At 38.0% G+C, this 21,652-nt stretch overlaps 1 protein-coding gene across 1 annotated transcript; it reads right to left on the reverse strand.

Moving 5' to 3' along the window:
- Positions 1–1,703: 1,703 nt before the first annotated feature.
- On the reverse strand, positions 1,704–21,014 carry adgrf3b (adhesion G protein-coupled receptor F3b). Its single transcript, XM_071914242.2, has 18 exons — positions 20,878–21,014; positions 17,761–17,821; positions 17,136–17,169; positions 15,345–15,497; positions 14,268–14,423; positions 13,910–13,971; positions 13,622–13,680; positions 10,735–10,859; positions 9,511–9,741; positions 7,538–7,777; positions 6,982–7,122; positions 6,513–6,712; positions 6,189–6,374; positions 4,521–5,828; positions 4,393–4,434; positions 3,971–4,006; positions 3,809–3,885; positions 1,704–2,098 (listed from the first exon to the last, which is right to left on the reverse strand). The coding sequence occupies exons 2-17, from the start codon at positions 17,812–17,814 to the stop codon at positions 3,817–3,819; spliced, it is 3,096 nt and encodes a 1,031-aa protein (XP_071770343.2). The 5' UTR covers positions 17,815–17,821; positions 20,878–21,014; the 3' UTR covers positions 1,704–2,098; positions 3,809–3,816.
- Positions 21,015–21,652: the final 638 nt, after the last annotated feature.

Consider the following 21,652-nt stretch of genomic DNA (forward strand, 5'->3'; position numbering starts at 1 on the left):
TACTGTATGTAGTCTATTGGAGGGATTAATGCTATGAAAATGTATGTTTGAATTGAAATCTGTCAATTGTGCATAGCGTGAAGAATGATAAAAAAAAACAAGTGTTATATTAATTTTCTTTTATTTCATTGGATATTTTGTGACAAATATATAGTAGTTACACACACAAACAGTATACAGGCAACGGCAGGCCAATGTAAAGTGAAGCACTTTGGTTCATGTAAAATAGTCTACATTTACAGCAATTGCTACTCAACAAAACTATTAAACCAAGCCTGACTATTCCTAAATAATCTATTTTGTTTTATGTACAAACAACTTCCAATAAATTGGTTTCAATGGATATGGATTAAAAACCTCTCCTTAAAGCTACACCTTGATAGTTTCAATTTCAGTCTTTTGTTTTTCACTTACAAGGCACTTTTCATGTACATGGAAAACAATTTCTGTGTTTGTTCTACCCTTAAAATGGCATATTAACATTGCTAACATCCTGCCATTACCATCCCTACCTTGTTAACTTGTTAGTGGTACACACTGGTTTCAGTGTGGAATTCTAATTACGTTAACTGAAGTGCCAGTTCAGATGCTATTTCACATCCTGTCATCCCTACAATTGTAATGAGTGTTTGGTGAAGAAAGAATATCAGACTAAAATTCAAAATGTCAAAGTATCCCTTTGAGTTCAAAATGGTGGCCTCATGGACTGACATCATTACCCATCCCACAGTGTAAAGCTGATAAAGAAATAGTGGTTGTGTTTTACATTATTGGGTATGTAAGGAGGACCACATGACGGCAACCAAGGAGGCTGTCATATTTATGCATTTGGTTCATTCATTATTTTTCAGAAAGCAGTTTAAGACAGTAACCATTAACAAATCACACAGTAACTACAGTGTACATGGAAAAACTTCACACAATAGCGCCAAATAAAAATCTACACTATTAAAATGTCATCAGAGCTACAGAAACTTGTTTTGCCTGTTTTATAGCTGCAACAAAATCTCTCTTACTCGCAAGATGTTACACAAATGTGGTTACAGGTTGATTTTGGTCCTATCCAAATCCATTGACTGTGTGGGTTTGTGTGTGTTTATGGTATATGTTGATAATGAAAATATGCACCTATTTTAGGAGCATCTCTGACATTTATCTACTCTCTATATGGGATTGCCCCGTCGTCAAAGATTTTTGTAACAAAATTTATATTGGCACATTACAGCATACGACTCCACCCCTCTTTATTTTTACATGATGATCCTGATGAAGTACAAACTCACTGAACTGACATCAGAAACTTCTTCTGATAGGTTTCACAATTGCAAAAGATTTATTTCACCTAATTGGAACTAAAGACAAAATACCTCTCTAAATCACCAGATTGGCTTAATAGGTAAACATTTGAACAAGTAACTTTATCTCTTAAAAATGATCAAAATACATTTTTATGATGAAAACATGAAAACCATGTAAGGTATGGAGGATAAGTCTATGGTCAGACCCTATGGCAGATGCTCTCTTTTTTTCTTGCGCTAAGGTATTTTTCCTCATAATATTGAGTTCTTTTTTCTCAATATAACAAAATCAGCAGATGACATGCAGATTAATGACAAACATTTGTAATTTTTCTAACAAAAAAAAAAAAAAGGGCTCGTAATTGAAAGAAAAAATCTTGTTATGGTAGAACAGGCTGATTTTTTTTAAACAAATGCAATGCGCATCTGCACAGGGCCTATCAAAGAGAAAATAAAAAAGAATCTGGCATCAAAATTTATACAGGAACTTTTAGTTTCCAGGGCAGGTTTTGAGATTGATTTTAAGTCAGTTCTGTGTCAGGAAGTGAAGTCTTTATCCAGACTCAGTTATTTTCAAATGATGATGATGATTATACTTTTCAATCAATTGAATGGATATATTCAGAACATTAGTCTCCTATTTCACAAAACTCATTAATTTATTTTCACCTTGACCATAGTAGCTGTCAAAGAACTAGTCCAATACAAAGCAAATTGCAAGATGTCTTCTCTTGTAGGCTTTAAATGGAGTTGCATGCATGTGAGTTGCAGTCTCCTTTGGTTTGCTCAGTAATCACATTCTGAAATGCAGAGAGGATCAAATATTTATAACATATATAGGGTGGATTTGCACACCTTCAAATAGATTTTCTGTCGATGTGGGCACACAACTGATATTTTCATTGCTATTTAAACAATCAGAATAGACAATTAAAATTTAAACAATCAGAATCATTTAAATATTTTAATACATTTTAATAAATGTGTCTATATAGCAGCTGGAGTAAACAAAACATCAAGTGTCAAGGTGAGACTTCTATACATGTGTGCTATCAAACTTCGTCATAGTTTACAGCACTTCATTTTCTACAAATCATATCTGTTCTTTATTGAGCAGTGTCTTATTAATAAAAGTAAAAGTTAATGTTATCTTGAAAACATATTTTTTAACTGAATCTTCACACCTTAGCTGCAAAATTTCACACAACTCCCACAATCCTCTTTGCATTTTCAAAAAGAATTGTACACTATCACTACAAATACACCATAGGACTGTACAGAATCTATATGTGTTTAGCCTTAACAAAAGGAAAGGAAGGCCAATGTTCGGTGGAACACTGCTCAGGTGTCCTGTCCTCGTTTTTTTTGTATTGCACTTCCAAAAAAATAAAAATAACAAGGCTATTTCCATTCGAGAAACAATATATCATATATAAATCTGGTTTTGAAGACCCAAGATACCCCAGAAGTAACCCAAGATGGGAAGTAGGGTGGCATTGTGATTAGGAAAAACACCCTTCAAATGGAAGACCTGGGTTTAACACCCTGTGACAGTAAGCATCCGCCCAGGTGAAGTGTCCTGTCCAAGACACTGAGGTCCAGATTCACTAACATTGTTTTGCAAGGGCGATCGGCGGATTTTCTACACATAAGTTGCATGAGTTTTGTCTGAGAGATTTATGCAAATTAAGTGAAAATAAGAGCACTGTGCAAGCAAATAGCCCCCTTTATCATATTTTATTTATTCCTGTAAACTCTTTATGCCACCTTTCAACGGATCTTTTATGCACTACAATAATTTGGGGGAGTTGGTGTTGCGAAATGGTAGTGAATTGGGTGCAATTTCGATTTGCATGGCCTCACTTACAAATACACATTATGTGGGCAAAATAATAAAATCTACATATAATTTACATATGCATGACCATAACGGGTGTCCTGGTGTCTCAGTGGTCTAAGGTGCGCACCATGTAACCGCAACGTCTTGGGATCGAATCTGGCCCAGGACCTTTGCATGTCATTCTCCCCATCTTTCCTGTCTATCTCTACTGTCAACTATCCAAAATAAAGGCAAAATGGCCAAAAAATTATCTTTAAAAAAAACGAATATAAAAAAAAAGGACACTTTATTTTTTAAGTAGCGTTATTAGGAACGCTTTCCATTCATTGCACACACTCAGTGAATACCATGGTATTCTGATTTGGTCATTTTGGTGATATAGCGCATGCTCTTCCCTACGCAAATTGAACGTTATGTTTTTATAAATAAGGTATGAACAGACAGACCACAAACATCATGAACATTAAAAATACAGAACTGTGTGGAGAGCATCACCAAACTCAGATGTGATCAGAACATGACATCTTTTCACTTAGACTGCAATTTAAATGCAGCCATAGGTTTGAAATTCAGTGCTCACTGAAATGGTAAAGATGTAGCATTGAAGTTGCAAGAAATTCATGGACACAAGTAAAAGAGTGGATAATAATGACACCAATATAATACAGACCTCAATCTTCATCTGTCTTTTGAGTTTGTGGTGGCAGTCAAATTTCTCATGCTCTCACTTTTTCCTTTTGATGGTGTCTGAGGGGAGAGATGAACTAAATTAAGCATGCATGTTTCCTTCATTTTATGATGTATAACTGGACAGACCTGATTCTAAACTTACCTTAGCCATTATGAGCTTGAACAGTTCTTTTCGAACCTGTTATTAATAGCACAAATGGGTTGGTTTATAGTCAAAGGAGCTGATAGATAAATTGGTAACCCTTCCTTTTGCAGTCACCCTGTTTACCAGGTAAATACATGGCAAGCATAGTAAGTTACAAAGTAATTTAATTGGAATTGGAATTATGCCATTAAATTTGGGCTGTTACCATCCTAAACATGTCCAGTGCAGTTACCTGAATTGATGAGTAATACCAGCGATTTTTCAAAATAATTCAGCCATTTCTAAGTATTCTACTTAGTACTTGGTAAATACCTAGTATTTAAGGTGACTGTAAAATTGAAGGGTTACCGATATATAATCAACATATGACAGTTACAGAGTGATAAATAATGATTGATAAAGATACTTGACCATCCTACCTTTTGCTCTGCAAAACATCCTGTTAGAAAAATGAAGAAGCCCTGAAAATAAAGACAAGTTTAGTATAACAATTTTCAAACATTTATTTTTGCACAGACATTGCAGATTTTTAACTGTTTCAAAATACCTGGAAGGAATTGAGGATGGTGAAACTGTACTGAACAATAGTAACCATGATCCCCTTTTTGCCGTCCAGACTGAGTTGAACGAAGCCAAGAATCCATGTTACTCCAAAGACCGGTGTTAGGAAGACTACCACCTTGAGGATACTTTTGGCCGTCTCCTTGTCATCTGCCTTGCTGCCATCAGGGACCGAGGACTTCAGCAGAGTTAGAATGACCACAGCCATGGCAAAGAGGTTTGTCATGAGGACAGTTCCCACAGGGAGGAGGAAAGCGTGCATGGAGCCTATCAAGAGCCCATCGAAGGTGAGCCAGCAGGTTTTCGCATTGTGATAGGGCTTTTCGGTGTATTTGTAATACACATAGCTGGCTCCCACTATGATGATTGGGAAAAAATAGCCTATGATGCTGGAGAAGAACATAAAGACTCTTTTCCTTAGCGGGTTAAAGACAAAGATGAGCTGGTGGACGAGCATGACACTCAGGGACAGCATCCAGCCAAACATGGCCAGGAAAAAGAAGTGTTTGCACACAGTCAAGGCTAGGCACCAGGTGTCGTTGAGCTTGTCAGGAAATGAGGAAGCCAAGAAACTGCAGTCAGCCAGGAAGAGGCAGAGGGAGATGTTCACCAGGGCGGTGTGGCGGAAGTGTGAGAGGTTGGTCTTGACTACAGACGACCACACCAGAGCCTCAATGATGAGGAAGAGCAGCAAGCAGCAGATGGACACACCCAGGCCCACGTAAGTGATCTCATCTAGGAACGGGAGGATGACGGGCGTCTTGGACATGAGGACAGAGAACGAGGTCAGGTGGTTACACTGGCAAAGGGTACGGTTACCATGACTAGGTTTCAACGTGCAACCTTCATCTGACCAATCATTCTTTTTGGGGTCCCAGAAGACGCAGAAAAATTTATTATGATCCGGTTCGTTCTTGGGGAAGTTCAGTGTGATTTGTACGGACGAATCAGTGTTGCCCTCCAGTGTGGCTGATATTAAGAGGCTGGAGCTCTCCGTGTCGTGGAAGTTGTTTGTTAATTTCTCCATTAGATTTTTCACACCGACAGTTTTGAGGATTCCGGAGGTCCTGTTCATACTGACACCAATGTCAAACACGGAGGTATTACAGTCAGGTTTTGAGCAGATTTGGAGGTCTAGATTTTGAGTGTTGCATCGTTCGCTGTTGTTGACCTTGATATTCTTCACTAGACCCTCCACAGACTGGAGGTAATTTGATGACATGGACTCTTGAAGGGATGTGTTGACCCCACCCCATGTCTGATTCAGCATGTCGCTTGCTGCGCCAAGAAACTCCTAAAATGGACAATAAAGAATTTCAGTGCTCAGTTACAGTATACTGTCAGGTAAAAAAAAGTGTATCTCAAAAACATCAACTTTTAAGGAACCCAGAAAAACAGCCAACCAATTCATCCTTTAACTGAAACTACGACATGAAAATCACCAAAATTGGAGTTACGAGGTTTTCACAAGATGACAGCAATATGCTAAAATAATACACAGTATCAGAGGATACAGAGCTTTATGACAGCTTCATCTCTATTAAGTCATAAAATACAACATACGTAATCCGAAGTTTGAAATATGATACATGAAAAAGCGAGGCTGCATGTCTGGTAATTAGAGTAAGAATATTAGTAATCCACATGGGCTTACAGGAAAGAGATCTTCTTTCAAGTCGATATTTTCTGATGCACTGGCCATTGTATTTAGAACATTGATGGATGCGGTCAAGTCAGCCATATTGTCATTTGTATCTGTAGTGGGTCTAGAGTTGTTCTTGAGCCCCGTAAATATATTCTTAGCCACCTCCTGGGTAGCCCCTAGTCCCTGATTGAAGTTCTAGAAAAGTAACAATAAAGAGTCTCCATATTGTCATTTGTAACAATGTACAAAGCACACAGTTTTTCAAAATAGTGATTTGTGTCATTCCTGCACAAAATGTTTCTCAATAGTGTTGAATTGTAATGCCACACTCACCTCTGCTGCATTGAAAACTTTGTTCAGCTGTTCGCTGACACAGTAGGAGAACACAGGCAGCCAATTATTGGCTTTACATGTCCGTGACTTATAGCCAACCCTGCCCTCTTCACATGTTCGATTAATCACTGTGTCTCCATCCGGGGTTTTTGGCCATTCCTCACCATTTAACACGTCCTTCCTGCAAAATGCCTTACCAACTACAAAAAAAAATGTGAATCGTGAGTTGATGCAAGAGAAGACGATGCAAGTAATTGTAATTATAAAAGAAGTAATATTCTGACAAAAATCTGACTGGGGGATTCGTCACATTATACAACCATTTAGTAACACTTTAATACTACTTTAATTATGTCCACATCAAATCATACTTAAAACATTTTTCATCTCTAAATTAAAATTCATTAAAATGTTGTATTTGTGAATAGGAATTTGTTCTTAATGTATACTTTATTAAAAGTTCATTTACCATAAATCACTGGAATATCCACTCTTCCACTTTTTTGTTGCTGATTCATGTTCATAAAAGTGATGTTGACATATTGCGGATCGGTGGTGAACTCACATTCGATCTGAGCTTTAACGCTGTAGACGAGGTCATCCCCAGAAGCTTAAAAGGAAGTGGGATAATAGCCTCAGTTATTTTGATCAATTCAGTTCACATCCACACAGTTCCAAAGCATAAGTCATTCATTCATTCATTCATTTCAGCTTACTTGTACCATATTGGTGAGGTTTGCCACATAGGAACTGAAATGAGCACCAGGAGCTTTAGACAATCATAGGGGAATATTTGAAAGGTAAATTAGCATAATTGTCTGTGACTGACAGCTTACCTGGAGTTCCAGTAAACTCCACATTTACATCTATTACTTCAAGCAATGTCAAAACATATACATTAAGCGGGCTTGTTTTGTGCTGCGGCCTCTTTCTTCTGAATGGGATTTACGACAGACAGACAGACAGACAGACAGATAGACAGATAGATAGATAGATAGATAGATAGATAGATCATTTTGTCTTACCTGTGGGAAATAGTTGATATTTCGTTTTGCCCCGGTAGGACCATGTAACATTAAATGTCTCTGTGCTTTTCAGGATGGTGGCACTGACCTCCACCTCAACATACTCCGTCTTTGGCATCGAACAGTCTGCTGTCAGAGGATCGATTCTCATGGTGACCTCATCAGGCAGGAGCGCCACAGCCAGCTCTGTCTTGGCTGTGTGCCTGACCGACCCACTGGTGAATCCACACTCATACGTGCCTGTGGGGAACATTTAAGTTACGCTCACATTGCAGCTGAAAGTTTTCCAATTCTGATTTTTTTGTCCCTCACATATGACACCGATCTGATGTTTTCTAGTCAGTGTGATCAGCAAAAAGCTGCATGGAGTCGCGTTTTTTTCAATTCTGACCTGGACCACGTGGATATGTGGCAGGGCTGCAGTACTTGAGTCCAGTGTCAGTCTCGACATCACTTTTCTGATGTGGACTTGTCTTGGTAAATGAGTTTTGTTAAAAAATGAGACATTAACCACTTTAAAAAACTGCCACCTACTTTTACAAAATGGCTGCTGAAACCTTTCTGCAGATAGAATCATTGTTTATTTAAAAAAAATTAAAGGTGAATTGTACAATGGATATACACCATTTCAGAATGAAAGCCCTTTAATTGTTTCTTACTGTACACACTAGTAAAGATCAGTCTTGTACCTATTGGGCCTCATGCAAGAATCGTACAAACTCGTACGAACAGATTCGTTCTTAAATCACTCGTACGAGCGATTTAAGAGAACTTGCCGCATTCACCAATTTTGTATTTAGGATTTTCTCTTAGGCACAAACAAACTGTCAAGCCATTTCTTTTTTTAACGACAAATCACTACAGTCCTATAATATTCCTATAACACTCCGATAGGGACTTAGAGTGTCTGTGGTACTCAATAGTGAGTTTATAGTAACCTTATCATGGTATTTTTGTCTTCTGTAGCCTAGTATCACCATAATATTCCTATAGGGAATTATAGCTTTGTTGTGATATTTATTTAGTATTCATCTAAAATGTATAGAATACTATAGTTGTTTTTCGTAAGGGAATGCACAACAGACCACACTGCATTAACAGCACAAGTTATTTTTTCCCATTCCTTGGCTTTAGCAGGGCCTTTGATTCCACTATTGAATTATATTAAATAGTATATGCTTTGGGTGACTTATTTCTGATAGTAGGACTTCAATCTCAGAGCTGGTAGACTTCTTCTTAGTCTTACGTGTCATTTTTATGAATGACGCTTCCCTATATATGGGCCGGACGCCTAACCTTATATGAAATTATTGGGGCGTCAATTATGCAAATTCACAATTCTCACGAATGCGCGTTCATTTAGAACAGGTGCCATTCATCATGTTTACGCAGGTCATTTACGACAGTTTTCTGAAGATACGAGCGTCTGGTGAATCTGACGTAGCACACTCGTATGAGTCCACCTCACGAAGAAAGTAAGAGAAATGCATGAGGCCCAATGACTTATAAATTATGATAAGCTTCTGAGTGTACGCCTAGTTTCAATTGTGGAGTAGGTGAACTTCATGCTACAAGAAAGGCTATAAGGGTCCTACATGAAATATAGTCTGTGTGTTGTAGAAAGCTTGCATCTCCAAAACGTCAACTCTTCAAGAATTTAGAAAAATAGACTGATTTTCCTATTGAAGCCCATGTACATTTTATGTCAATGAAGTGTTTTGTTCCACTATGACAAAATTATCACCGGCATAAAAGTCATATTAAATATAATTAAGTCACTTAATATTTGTTTGCAAAATTGTAAACATTTTGAGGATGTATCATGAGTATTTTTTTATTGAGATATGAATATCAGGTTACTTTTTTGCCATAAGATGGATTTTGTAGTGTTTTAGAATGACACTCATAGATAATTGAGAGCTACATACACATGATATAAGCAAGTATAGCCACTGTGAATCCTCTGTACTTGCCTGCCCAGTTGCCTGTCACCTGACTGAGGCTGACCTCAACACAAGACTTGTATTCCTTTGTGGAGCAGTTGTTGTTCAGCTTCACCACACTACCGTTGTTGAGCTCAAATCGCTCATTCCTCCTGCTCATGTTCCAGCCAGAGCTGCCTGTAGCCTCTTCAAAGGTGCATTTCAGTGTCTGGTTTGAGAGGTAGCACACCGAAGTGTTTGGGGCTTCTATGGCGACCATTCCTGTGTGAGGAGCGGCGATATAAATACACATTATTACATCCACATACACATTATTAGGGTTGGGTAAAATATACATTATTAGGGTTGGGTAACAATGAATTACATGTAGCAAAATTGCAGTAATCCAATTTTAAAACAAGTGAAACCCACAAATGATGCAGGCCTTGTGCCAATCAGAAACAAGATCCAAAGTTGTACTAGTGGTATAGCTATTATGGCCTTTCAAAGTTTGAAATTGTGACCTTTAATTATATCACACCCATCAAGTAAATCTGTGTAATTTTCTAAGCAGAACAAAGTGCCAAAATGCATCATTTTGTCAAAATCAGACCAGTGGTGTCTGGGATGTCACCTCAGGTATCACTTTTGACAGATGGTGACGATGTAGCCATTTGGACATTGTGCTTTAATTTGCTGTTTTGGAATGTTGTTTTCTACCATAAAGAAACCACAAATTGTATTGTAGTCTGATTTGGCAGCTTAAAGTGGTCATTGCTGTGGTGTTTTTGCACTGCACTTCCCAGAGATCACATTGATTTTCTGTTGATGAAGTTTGAGTTTCTGTAGGTACCAGTCTTTACTTTGTCTGTTCAGTCATGATGGCTTTTGCTGCTCATGCTAACTACCCAGTTCTTTGTATATTTATTCCAAACAAACTACTGTTACTGCCTTAGTAGTAGTGCAAGGTTAGAAATGTCCAAAGATTTTATTTTTGGTCTGTTCAAGACACAATATGATGCATTGTGGCCAGATTATAATCACATAACGAGTGCAAAACATGACATAATACTGAAATACACATAATGTGCAAACACCCCAGAAGCTGAATGCTTTATGGTCTGACTGTACAGCTAATAGCAATCTTATTTTGTTTCTTTTGATTATGGTATGACTGTGTTCATACCATAATCAAAAGAAACAAAATAGCACACACAAAAAAGTTAATATATTTTGAGCTATTGTGTCACAAATTGCAACACTTTACTTACTGACCTAAAGTGTCAACCAGAATTGAAGCATGAAGATTGGATTCCAGGGTTGTCACTGCACTTTGAAGTCGAAAAGTCTCAAATCTGACACTGACATGTGCCTCAAAGTCAGCAATGCTGTTGTCCTCCCTTAGAAGGAGTTGGCAAAGGGTGAAAGAAAGATCATCGGCTAATGATTACAGTGTAATCTTTTATTTGTGACAATAGTAATTTTAACATCAATTAAATTTAATTATTTGCATTGATGTCTTTGACCCATATTACAGCCATATTTCATTCCGGCAGACTAAAAATGGTCTTTTTCCAGCATGAGCAACATGACTCTGTGAATGTGAACCTCCAACATGAGCTGCCTCTTCAAGCATCTCCCGACACCCCAATATATTCATCAGTCATCGTGACCAGACAAAAGGACCATGGAAAAGATAACAAAGAGCACAGGGAAAAACATACTCTCTGTCACCCAAAACAGCATACTTCTATAGGTCCTCTAGTAAGTTTAGTAGGTCGTCTCTGCAGAGAAAACGTAATGGATGACAACATATTTAAACGCACTTTTATCCACAATCAATCAATTATTGTATGAGGCAAGGAGGCAAGTGATACATGTGCGGATATTACACGGCTATGCTCACAGATATGTGCAACTCAACATCAAAGTTTCAATGCACACATGGACAGCAGCTCTTTAGAAACATTAATCCTCACAACCAATAGGATAAACTGGCGAAAGAGAAAGACTGAGAGGGCAAATGATTAACAAGTAAGTCCCATCAACTGACTACTGAGACTATGCTAACTTGACAGATATGATGCACTTTGGCAATAATAAGCTGCTGTCTGTGTAATTGTATGCACTTTCTTGTGCTTTGTAATGTTATAAGACAATCACTTTTTTGTCACTACCAGGCTCCGAGCAAGGGACAAATATATCTATTTCAATTCATCCTTCTTGTCAACTGTTGCTAAACTAGGTCAGCTAAGTTAGCTAGCTTACTGTGCAAGCAATGTCTTCCTCGCTTCTCCTACCTCGGTTGGCTGCACCCCTCTCTTGAATTAGCCATCATTGGTCTATGGGCGTGTCTAGTGCAGTGTGTCCAACTCTTTTCCAAGGAAAGTAGCTATTGGCTGTTCAGAAAGTCGCTAGAAGTCGCCAGATGACGTCATATGATAATTTGCATATCAATAGGCTATATAACCTACGGTCTCCGCTCTCAGCGGAGGGAGGGAGGCAACGCTGTGTTGGAAGCGCTGTGATCATCAGACCTCACTGGATTAAGACAAGCAAGTAGAGCAAACCAGCATCAGCCGTACCAATTTATTGGCAAATACTTTGGGATTCAACACATTTACATTGTTCCCCATGGTCAGAAAAAGTCGCCAGATTTGTCGCTAGTCGCTTTTGAGAAATAAAGTCGCCGGGGGGGGGGGTCTGAAAAGTCGCTAAATCTAGTGACAAAGTCGTCAAGTTGGCTAGTGCTCAGTGTAGCATGTCAGAAAACTGAGTATCTAAACAGTTTCAGGAAGCTAGCTACTCTGTTTCTAAAAACAAAACACTGGTGCACAGTCCAGGCTGTTATAGGTATGGTTAAGCATGTTTATGTCCGTTACAATTTCCGGTGTTACCTTCCTTTAAGTTTTTGTCGATGCTTTGAAGAAGGATGACAAATGGAAGCAAAGCAAAAATAGATGAATCAGGGGTGTAGTGCTACCAAAATCTTTGAGAGGGAACAATTCAAACAGGTCCACAATTCAAATCAAAAGAGAACAACATGAACGGGGCTTGCCAACTTGGCAATAACACATCCTTTACAAGGAACTAACACATGAAGGAACGGGGAGCATGTTTTACTGAGGAATACAACGTGATCTCACAAAAATACGTGAAATGAACATGACCTCTAAAACGGTGACTTACGTGTTGTGGACACGTATTACGGTAAAAAAACGTACCTCCACCACGACCTGAATTATGTTCCTCCACCACGAATTTAAATACGTTTCTCTACCACAAATTTGAAAACGTTCCTCCACCACGAATTTAAATACGTCCCAAAGGTTGGTTAACGGTTAAATTCAGGCAAGTAAAACAACTTTGGTTAAATTTAGGCAAGTAAAACAAGTTTGGTTAAGGTTAGGATTAGACAACTAAAACAACTTGGTTAAGGTTAGAGAGATGGTTTGGTCATGGTTAAATAAGAAAAGCGTCATCACCCTTACTAGCCACCGTGCTATTTCAATGTCACACTACTTCCTGTTTATAGTCATGTCTCCTTCACGTAACCGTATCGTGCTGGGAACACGTAAATGTAACACTTTAAGTTCCACCACCACGTAATTCGCTGTTAACATGTCGTGTTAATTTCACGTTTTTCTGTGAGATCAGTCTGGAGGAATCACAACAATCTCACAATATTTTGTGAAATGACAAACTGTGAAAAGCAGCTGTGTTGTGGACACAAAAATTGTTAAGATTACATTTTCTCCACCACAAAAAGATTTTGTAACAATAGCACAACCTGAGCATTTTTACATGGTCATTGCATGAAAATACTAGCCAACATTTTAGGCTAGTTCTGGTAAGTAATACAACTTTGGTTAATGTTGGGGTTAAAGGCAGTCTATGTAAGATTTTCACCTAGTAGGTCTAAAGATATGGTGGAGGGATGAATTTCTACTCTATTAATTCCCTCTTTGGTTTGTTGCTATAGTCAACTCATTGTATTTGTTACAGGCCATGTGTTAAAGTGTTAATATGTGTTAATATGTTCCTATGTTCAAATATACAATAGGCTACTGCACTATAAGACTGTGGTAGGTAAAAATGGCTTCTTTGGCACAAAAGGAATTACATCAAATTAACTAATCAATATCTTTACTGAGTACAATACCTCTGTCCAGTGATATTTATGCCCTCAAAGCCATTCAGTTCTTTAAAGGCACTTTCAACCTGAAAAAATAAATAGAGTATCATGTCAATCATGTTTGCGTTTTTGTCAAGAATAAAGGAGACCTGTCACACAAACATCAACAAAAATATGAAGGGATCAAAAATGATAAAAAAAAAAAAAAAAGTATGTGTGAAGAAAAGTATGTAACCAGGAAGAGAGTAGAAAAAAAAGACAATTCTGACAAGCATCTTCAGAACTATGTGCAAACTTGAAGTGAGAGTGAGGTACCTGGTCACTTTTGCTGGTATCCCAGGTGCCACTGTCCAGTTTAACTGATCCATTGATGTGAACTGTGTTAATTGCAAAGATTATCATGGCTATCAATTCTCATACACATACAGTAACAATAAGTATATTTGTCTACTTTAATATTCAGAAACATTTCTAAATTACAGGTCCCTCATTTTTTTATTTTTTTTATTACAATGTTAAATACAAATTAACAAAATAATTTGTGATACATTATGAATGCTTCAACAGAAAATAGCAGTGCAAATACTAAAAAGACAGAGGAAAAGTTAAGTGTACTTATGCTATATCTGTTGTATTCACCAGTCAACAGAACAACTGGCATCAAGTCTGTTACCTTTGACTTTGGGAATGCAGAGGGGTGTGTAGTGGGACACATTCTTGAAACAAGAAGACTCAGTGCAACACGTTGTGGTATTGTAGCATACGTCGTTGCTCCAAATGTAACCTTCAGAGCAGTTGCAAGTCGATTTGTCTCCAACAAGCAGACACTCTAGACAGAGAAAAACAATAATCACATCCTTAAAAGGAAGGTTTAGGGGCATCCTGGTAGCTCAGTGGTCTAAGGCAGTGGTTGTCAATGTGGGGTCCGGGGACCACCAGGGGTCTTTGAGGGTGTTCCAGGGGGTCTGCAGCAAACTGATGAATTGTTAAACTTCAGCATTATTTCATTTACAAGAAGTTAACACAATTAAAGAATGTAGAAGAATGACTGTTGTGATGGTAGTTTCTCTGTTATCTCTCTACCTACAATACAGATAGTCATGGGATTCTGGACAAAATCATATCTGACAACAAAAATATTCTCAGATTTGGGTCCGAGAGACAAAATCTCATCACATTGGGTCTGTGGCTCTAATGTGGACTGAATTAGGGTCCTTGATATGAAAAAGGTTGAGAATCACTGATCTAAGGCACATACCATGTAAATGTGATTATTTTACAGTGGTTTTGAGTGTGATTCAGCCAATCAGAACTGAGGACTGGAACTATCTGTTTGTGATCCTTTTTTTGATATTTTGTCCATACATATGAACAATTGTATACCGCCTTTTAAGGTAATTTTGCCTCGAAGGAGGTCATTAGTCAGTGCAGGTCAAGAAACCTTATGAAGAACAGCCATTTTGGTCCACTGCTGACGCTCCAAAATCAAACCAAGGTCAGAGCAGACACGTCACAGTGGTGATGCGGCACTTGATGCTTTTAGTACATGTTGAGTAATTGTAAAACGTTTTGTTTTTGAAAACTCCCATGTCCAATACTTCCAGCACATTTCTGCCTTAAGGCATACACCATGATATGTTGCATGATATGTTGCATCCCCTCCACCTCCTCAATTTTCCCTCCACTGCAGTAAAGAAGACATGCTTTGGAATAATAATCTCAGAAAGAAGAAAGTGTTCCAGCACAATACCTGCTACCAGTTCAGACTGTGAGATGGCCACTTTGTGAGTAGTTCCAGTGTTATCTGTTACTTCAAACTCACTACCGGTATTCAAAACTGACAGGATGGTGCTGGCTTCCAGGGTAACATTGCTCTCCACCATGAGCTCAGCAATGTAGATATCTAAAACAATAACATGAGAGACAATAACGCTGTTTGCTTCACATTCACACACATTCACACCTGGGAGCTGCCCAGCACAACCACAATTTGATCCTGGTGGCCATTGAGCAGCTCCACTGAGCAATTAGGGATTAAGTGCTTCACTTATAATGTCATTATTAAAAAGGCAATTTCTAATTGTGTTGATGTTCATCACATTCAAGCATTGTGCTCAGTTCATCTGCAATATTACACTCAAAAGCTGGGGGAAAACAAAATACGCCTCTTGTCTCTCTTGTGGTACTGCCAAGGCTAAATATCTATTTGCTTATTGTATGTCAGTGAAGTAATATTATGCAGGATAATTTGAATCAACAGTCAACAGTGACTTGTCCGAGCAAGTCAAATAGCTTTTAGGAAATCCTTACATAGGCAAGAGAAGAGATAATTCCCGCACACTGTCCTTTTACTTGCAATAAACTTTATTACTTTACTTGCAATAAACTTTATTACTTTATTATTACAAAGTTTCGGTCCGAAAATGTTGTATCAGTCGAAACTCTAAGGACCGAAACGTTGTATCAGTAATAAAGTTTATTGCAAGTAAAAGGACAGTGTGTGGGAATTCTCTCTTCTCTTGCCTATGGACATTTCCTCCTACGCACCTGTCTACAAGAAACTGAAGGTGTGCATGAGCCTCTACAGCCAGGAAATCCTTACATAAAAATTCATGTTGGCATTTTAAGTGTGAGAAGTGCTAAACAAGCACAGTAACAAAAATCATTCTATGTAATCCATAATATAATAAAAGTATTAATATATATAAATAAATATATTATAATATACTGTATGTTAACATCCTGTTAGTGTTAACATATGTAACACATGACCCTGTCCTAGACAAGAAAAATTGTCATTTAAATCTCATTTTAGAGCTACTTTAAAGGATACGGCTGGTGTTTTTAAATACATTTGTTACCGTCAACAAATCCTATGAAAATAACAAAATCAACAATGCGTTTGCTCTACTCCCGTTACTTTCCGACGTCCCACGTACCATTTTTAGCCTTCAAACTGAAGTCATTGGCTCCAATTGTAAGCTAAAAACCCTTAAATACAGCTCACAAAGACATAGTTTCAATTTTAAAAATCACTAACTGTTACCACGAAAAGTCAGACTGTTGTAGTTATTACCAAATCAAATTCAAATGGGAACGAATTCTTCATTACGCCAGGGACTATTTTCGGTGCTACGGAACTACTTTCCTGAGATCGCAAACGTGTTTACAGCCGGCTTATTAAGTTGTTTGAGGAAAAAGTCGGCTGGCCCGGTGCATCGCAATGATGAAATATGTTGCCCAGAGCAACAGCATGGCTCTTTGATGTGTTTTTAATCGTTTTTTTAATACAATGGAGTTCTATGGCTACCGGGACATGGCTTCATTGGGCTACATGGACGAGACTTGTTGGCAAACCAAAATCATTGCTGATTTTGTTATTTTCATAGGATTTGTTGACGGTAAGAAATGCATTAAAAAACACCAGCCTTATCCTTTAATAGGTCTTCCAGTGTATTATCGGTCCAGCTGACAATATATGGAGGTTTTCTGTGGTATTTTACCGAAGCATCCTTCATGATAATGTAGCAAAGTGACTCACCCATCCCAGTGACCATTGTTTTGAAGAGGGAGATCTGGTATATATGGTAGATGAAATTCAGACTTTGGTTAAAATATATTAATTTACAGGCCCAAAAAACTTTTCAAGATTGTCAAATATACATGGACATACACTCCAAAATTGCCTGTAATGTTACAGTATAATTCTCAAAAAATGAATAGAATGCAAAAAAAATGTAAAAACCCACATGTGAATTCAAAGCACATGCTTTTTGGACACGTTAATTTTCATATGCGAACAATTTTTTACTTCAATCACATGTGACAGTTTCAACTTCAGGTCAAAATTTCAGGTCATGTTTTCACCTGCCATTATATAACATATATATATATATTTATATATTTCACATGTGAAAACGCAATTTCATACGAAACGAGACAATTCACAGGTAAAAAAAAGGGAAATTTAAACACATGCAATCTCTATTAGCATAATATAAGTCTTTACAATCTTTGCATATTTTGTTCATTACATCTGATAACATCTGATTTCTAAGCTATGGAGAAGTGGGATTCTACCAAAAAATGCTGTTAGTAAACTGCATCACACATAAAATAATGCAATCCATGAATATATTATACACTTGATTGAGAAGCATCATTACCTGATAGTAGATGAATACAGGTCCAACCAGGAACATAAGAGACCTGGACTGCATTGTTATTCTGGTGGAAAACAAAATCAAACAGATAAACCAACAATGGAATCAACAAATGAACACTAGGGTAGAAAACACATGGCCAGACACGGACAAATGCACACACACATACACAGATAGGCAAACGCTTCAATTATCTAGACTCAGACAAAATTTTCAGGACCTGTCCGGTACCTATGTAATGGCAGCGTTTACCAATATATACATCTAATCCTGTGTATTTGGAAATGATCTAGATATAATCGTTAGAGTTAAAAATAAGAACTATGCCAGTGTCTATAAGTCCACACCTAGATCATTTTGAACAGCTGCCCCAGAACCATATCATCTCTATGAATAGAAATACATTCTCCAATCAACACTTGTCAACTCGAACTAATTGTCACTGAAAAATCAACACTTATTAACACTAGAAAATGTGCTTTTAGGCTGATTGACTGATTTTCAAGACTGGACCGAATCCATCTTCCACTGGCTAAATGTTTGTTGCCATAGCACTGTGCTGTAAAAGACGATGGTGTGCTCACAGAAATTAATGGCCGCTTTCACCTGCTGTTGCAAAGACAGACTCAGCTCCTCTGTTTTCAAACCACAAGACTTAATGGTAAAGGTAATACAGGTGTTTTTTTTAAGTGTGCCCATTGTCAAGGTGGCCCCTCTCCTTGAAAAAAGAAGCCGTTTGCTGCTATTCATTCATGTACAGAATGGAAAACAACTCACACAGACTTGAAAATTGCCCAAGCTAGATAATTCGTCACAGTAAACATGAAGCCTCAATTTGGTTTTGTCAGAGTTTCTGTTTTATCTTTATTTTGTTGGGCCCCAGTTGAGCATTTTCATATCAGTGCTGCTTTACATTACGCTCTGCTTACTGTCAATCACCCGACACCCACAGGAAGAAATCAGGAAATAATCTCTCAAAGCATGTCACCTTACAAACTTTGTTGTCACATTCATGTTTTCCATCCATTCACATCCATCTTATTTGGGGCGTCTTTGTTTGCCGGGACAGCAGTTAATTTCAAGATAGTTTTGTCACCGTAGAGTTTGTATTTAAACAATGGTGAAAGATGAAATGTTGAAAAATCTAATTGCATGCATCATGCATTGCAAAATGATTGGGGGAAATGTAAACTAGATGTAGACAGAAGTAAATGGGTTAAACGACACTGACATTCTTCTTTAATATTGCTTTTACTGTCATTCACCAGTCGTATTTGACTCTCTATTAGCTGTCTCAACACAACCCAAAAGAGTCTGTATTTGACTATGAATCCTACAGCGGTGCATCTGTGCTGATTTCCAATGTAAGTTCATTCTAAAGCTTACTTTAGACTCTTATCACAGCTAGCTTTTTTTCCCCAAAGAACAGGAAGCTAATCATTTAGCTAGTCAAACTTGTGTTTGCATCACTTTGCATTTCCATCATTTATACAAACAGCAGGCAACTAGTTGGTGGTTTTGACTGCTTCCTGGAACAGTGCACTGGTCACTGGTCACTCCCACCCACATCGATGTGCGCACACACCAATATGGTCAAGGGCATATGGGCTTGGTACAGTGTATACCCACCTCATTTTCTTGTGAAAGTAGGACATACCTACCTTACACATATGTTATATGGATGTTGGACCAACAGTACAGCCAACTCAAAACAGACACGTAGGTCACTTAGGTCTTCTGACTCTTCGCTCTAGACTTAAGACTACAGGTGATCAAGCCTTTGAAACTGTGGCTCCTAAACTGTGGAACGCTCTTCCATTAGACTTGAGATCTGCGGACTCTGTTGACAGTTCTGTTCAGACTGGCCTTTGTTTAGCCTCTGTGTCTGTAATTCTGTGTTTTCATGCGTTATTGTTTTTATATCTTTTTGTTTCAAGGTCTTATTGTTGTTTTTTTTTTTACTGTTTTCTGGTCTTATTTTACTCTTGTGAAGCACTTTGTGACTTTGCTCTGTGAAAGGTGCTATATAAAAATAAGCAGACACACCCATATGGACACACACACACATACAAATAAACATACGCACATACACACACACACACACACATTCATTCGTGCACACACACATACACATGTACACACGTACGCATACATGAACTAACTTTTCTGTACTTTCAGACACCATAATCATGCCATCAAATTCATTGCACACACACAATAGCTTTAGTTACAGTATGTCAGATTAGAAAATCAGTTATTAAAGATAAAACTGTAAAACAGTTTGACATGTTTAGGTTTTCAGGATATTGTTGCTTAATCCAGGGTCATAATTTTGCTATTGCTGCTGACTGTTGAAGTCTGAAGAGCATAAAGGGGAATATCATTCAATATGTTATCCCTGTGTTTGGGGGTAATTCAGTCTACCTTAGTGAACATTCACTACACTAGTTTTTCTGACCCCTGGTAAACCTGCTGCATTTTTTTGCATTTTTTTGCTTCAGAACCATTAGTCCTAGAATAAAAGTAAAAACACTCATTCAATCACTCTGATTCCACACAGCCAGTCACTCATTTGTTGTCAATGATATCACAAATTAATGTCTTGGTTCTCTGGTTTTTGGCACTGGAACAAATACTGACTGGACAATTCTCGATCACAGGAATAACATTTGAATTGTTAAATTGAGCGGTAGTTCATCTTTACTGTGACAGGATCTGAGTTTCTAAAGGCATAAGTAGGAACCAAAATTCTCAGAAGAGCTGTTTTCAAATTTAGACAAGATCCAGTCAGCTCAGACTTAGAGCATGCAGGGCTTTATGGACCGACAGAGAAATAAGTAAAAGAAATCAGGGTGTAGTTCATGTGACATATTCATTTAACTTGTAGAGTAAACAGCATATCAATTTAAAGTGCATCTGCCCAAGTGGACTATAGTGCATTTGCTTTGTCGTTTTCTCACAAGTTATCAAATTTTTTTGTTGTGGAGAAAAATTCTTTAAAGTACAGTAGTACTAGTGGAATCCAGCACTGGCAGTATCCTGTTCAGATTGCCTCATTAATCCAGCCCTTCAGTGAAATACAGGCAGCCAAAACACATTATATTCAAAAAATACTCTCACCTTGGCCGTAGATGCTCTACTTGTCCAGAAAGCAGACGTTTTACCAGTGTACCTGGGTGTAATTAGCAGATTTAAAGCAGTCTGTACTCCATAGCCAGCAGGTGCCCATCAGAATTAGAGCCAACATTCAAAGTGAGTGAGCGCGTCTGTCGGAACGGAGGTGAGTTGGACTAGAAAGACTCTTGGAGAACTGGAGAAGGGCGTGGGAGAGTGTGTGTGTGTGTACATGTGTGTATGTGTGGCGGAGAGGTTATGGCGCACATTGTGCCGAAAGCTCATTTGCATTGATGGTATCTCTCCATGCCATCTGGACTGGTCAACACAGGGACAGAGCCTTTCAACTTTCCATGGATATTTGTCTACCAAATCAAGCATTCTCCTTCAAGTTCTCCTTCTCCTTCAGCTTTCAAAGCACTGCATCAGGCATTTCCATTCTGAAAAAGAACAAATAACACACATATGGGTTGTTTAGGGAGGTAACATTGACTTAAGTTGACTTAAATTACATCATCACTGTGGAATAGACTAATCATACTCTTCTTCAAGAGCAAGCAGAGCAATAACTTAACGTTCTCTCTAGACCGTTCTAAACTAAACTTTTCTCATTTTTATTATCAACAATGTTATCCCCTTTACTTCAGGTACGTTAACACTAGTTTGATAGTTAGTTAGCTTTTGCTTTCTCTGTTACTAGCAACACTCACAACTGTGCTTCATCAGTAAGTAGGATTATATTTTTCAAGCAAACTCAAGGATCTCTGAGGCTCTGGGATGC

Source organism: Centroberyx gerrardi, chromosome 18 (assembly GCF_048128805.1).
Source record: "Centroberyx gerrardi isolate f3 chromosome 18, fCenGer3.hap1.cur.20231027, whole genome shotgun sequence".
NCBI classification, from domain to species: Eukaryota; Metazoa; Chordata; class Actinopteri; order Beryciformes; family Berycidae; genus Centroberyx; species Centroberyx gerrardi.

Excerpts from the sequence above, each read along its gene's own strand:
- adgrf3b (XM_071914242.2), bottom strand. The coding sequence starts at position 17,814 with ATGCAGTCCAGGTCTCTTATGTTCCTGGTTGGACCTGTATTCATCTAC. Across the intron at positions 13,681-13,909 it reads ATACCAGCAAAAGTGACCAG|GTTGAAAGTGCCTTTAAAGA; the intron begins GTACCTCACTCT and ends TTATTTTTTCAG. Across the intron at positions 6,713-6,981 it reads GGATATTCCAGTGATTTATG|TTGGTAAGGCATTTTGCAGG; the intron begins GTAAATGAACTT and ends TTTTTTTTGTAG.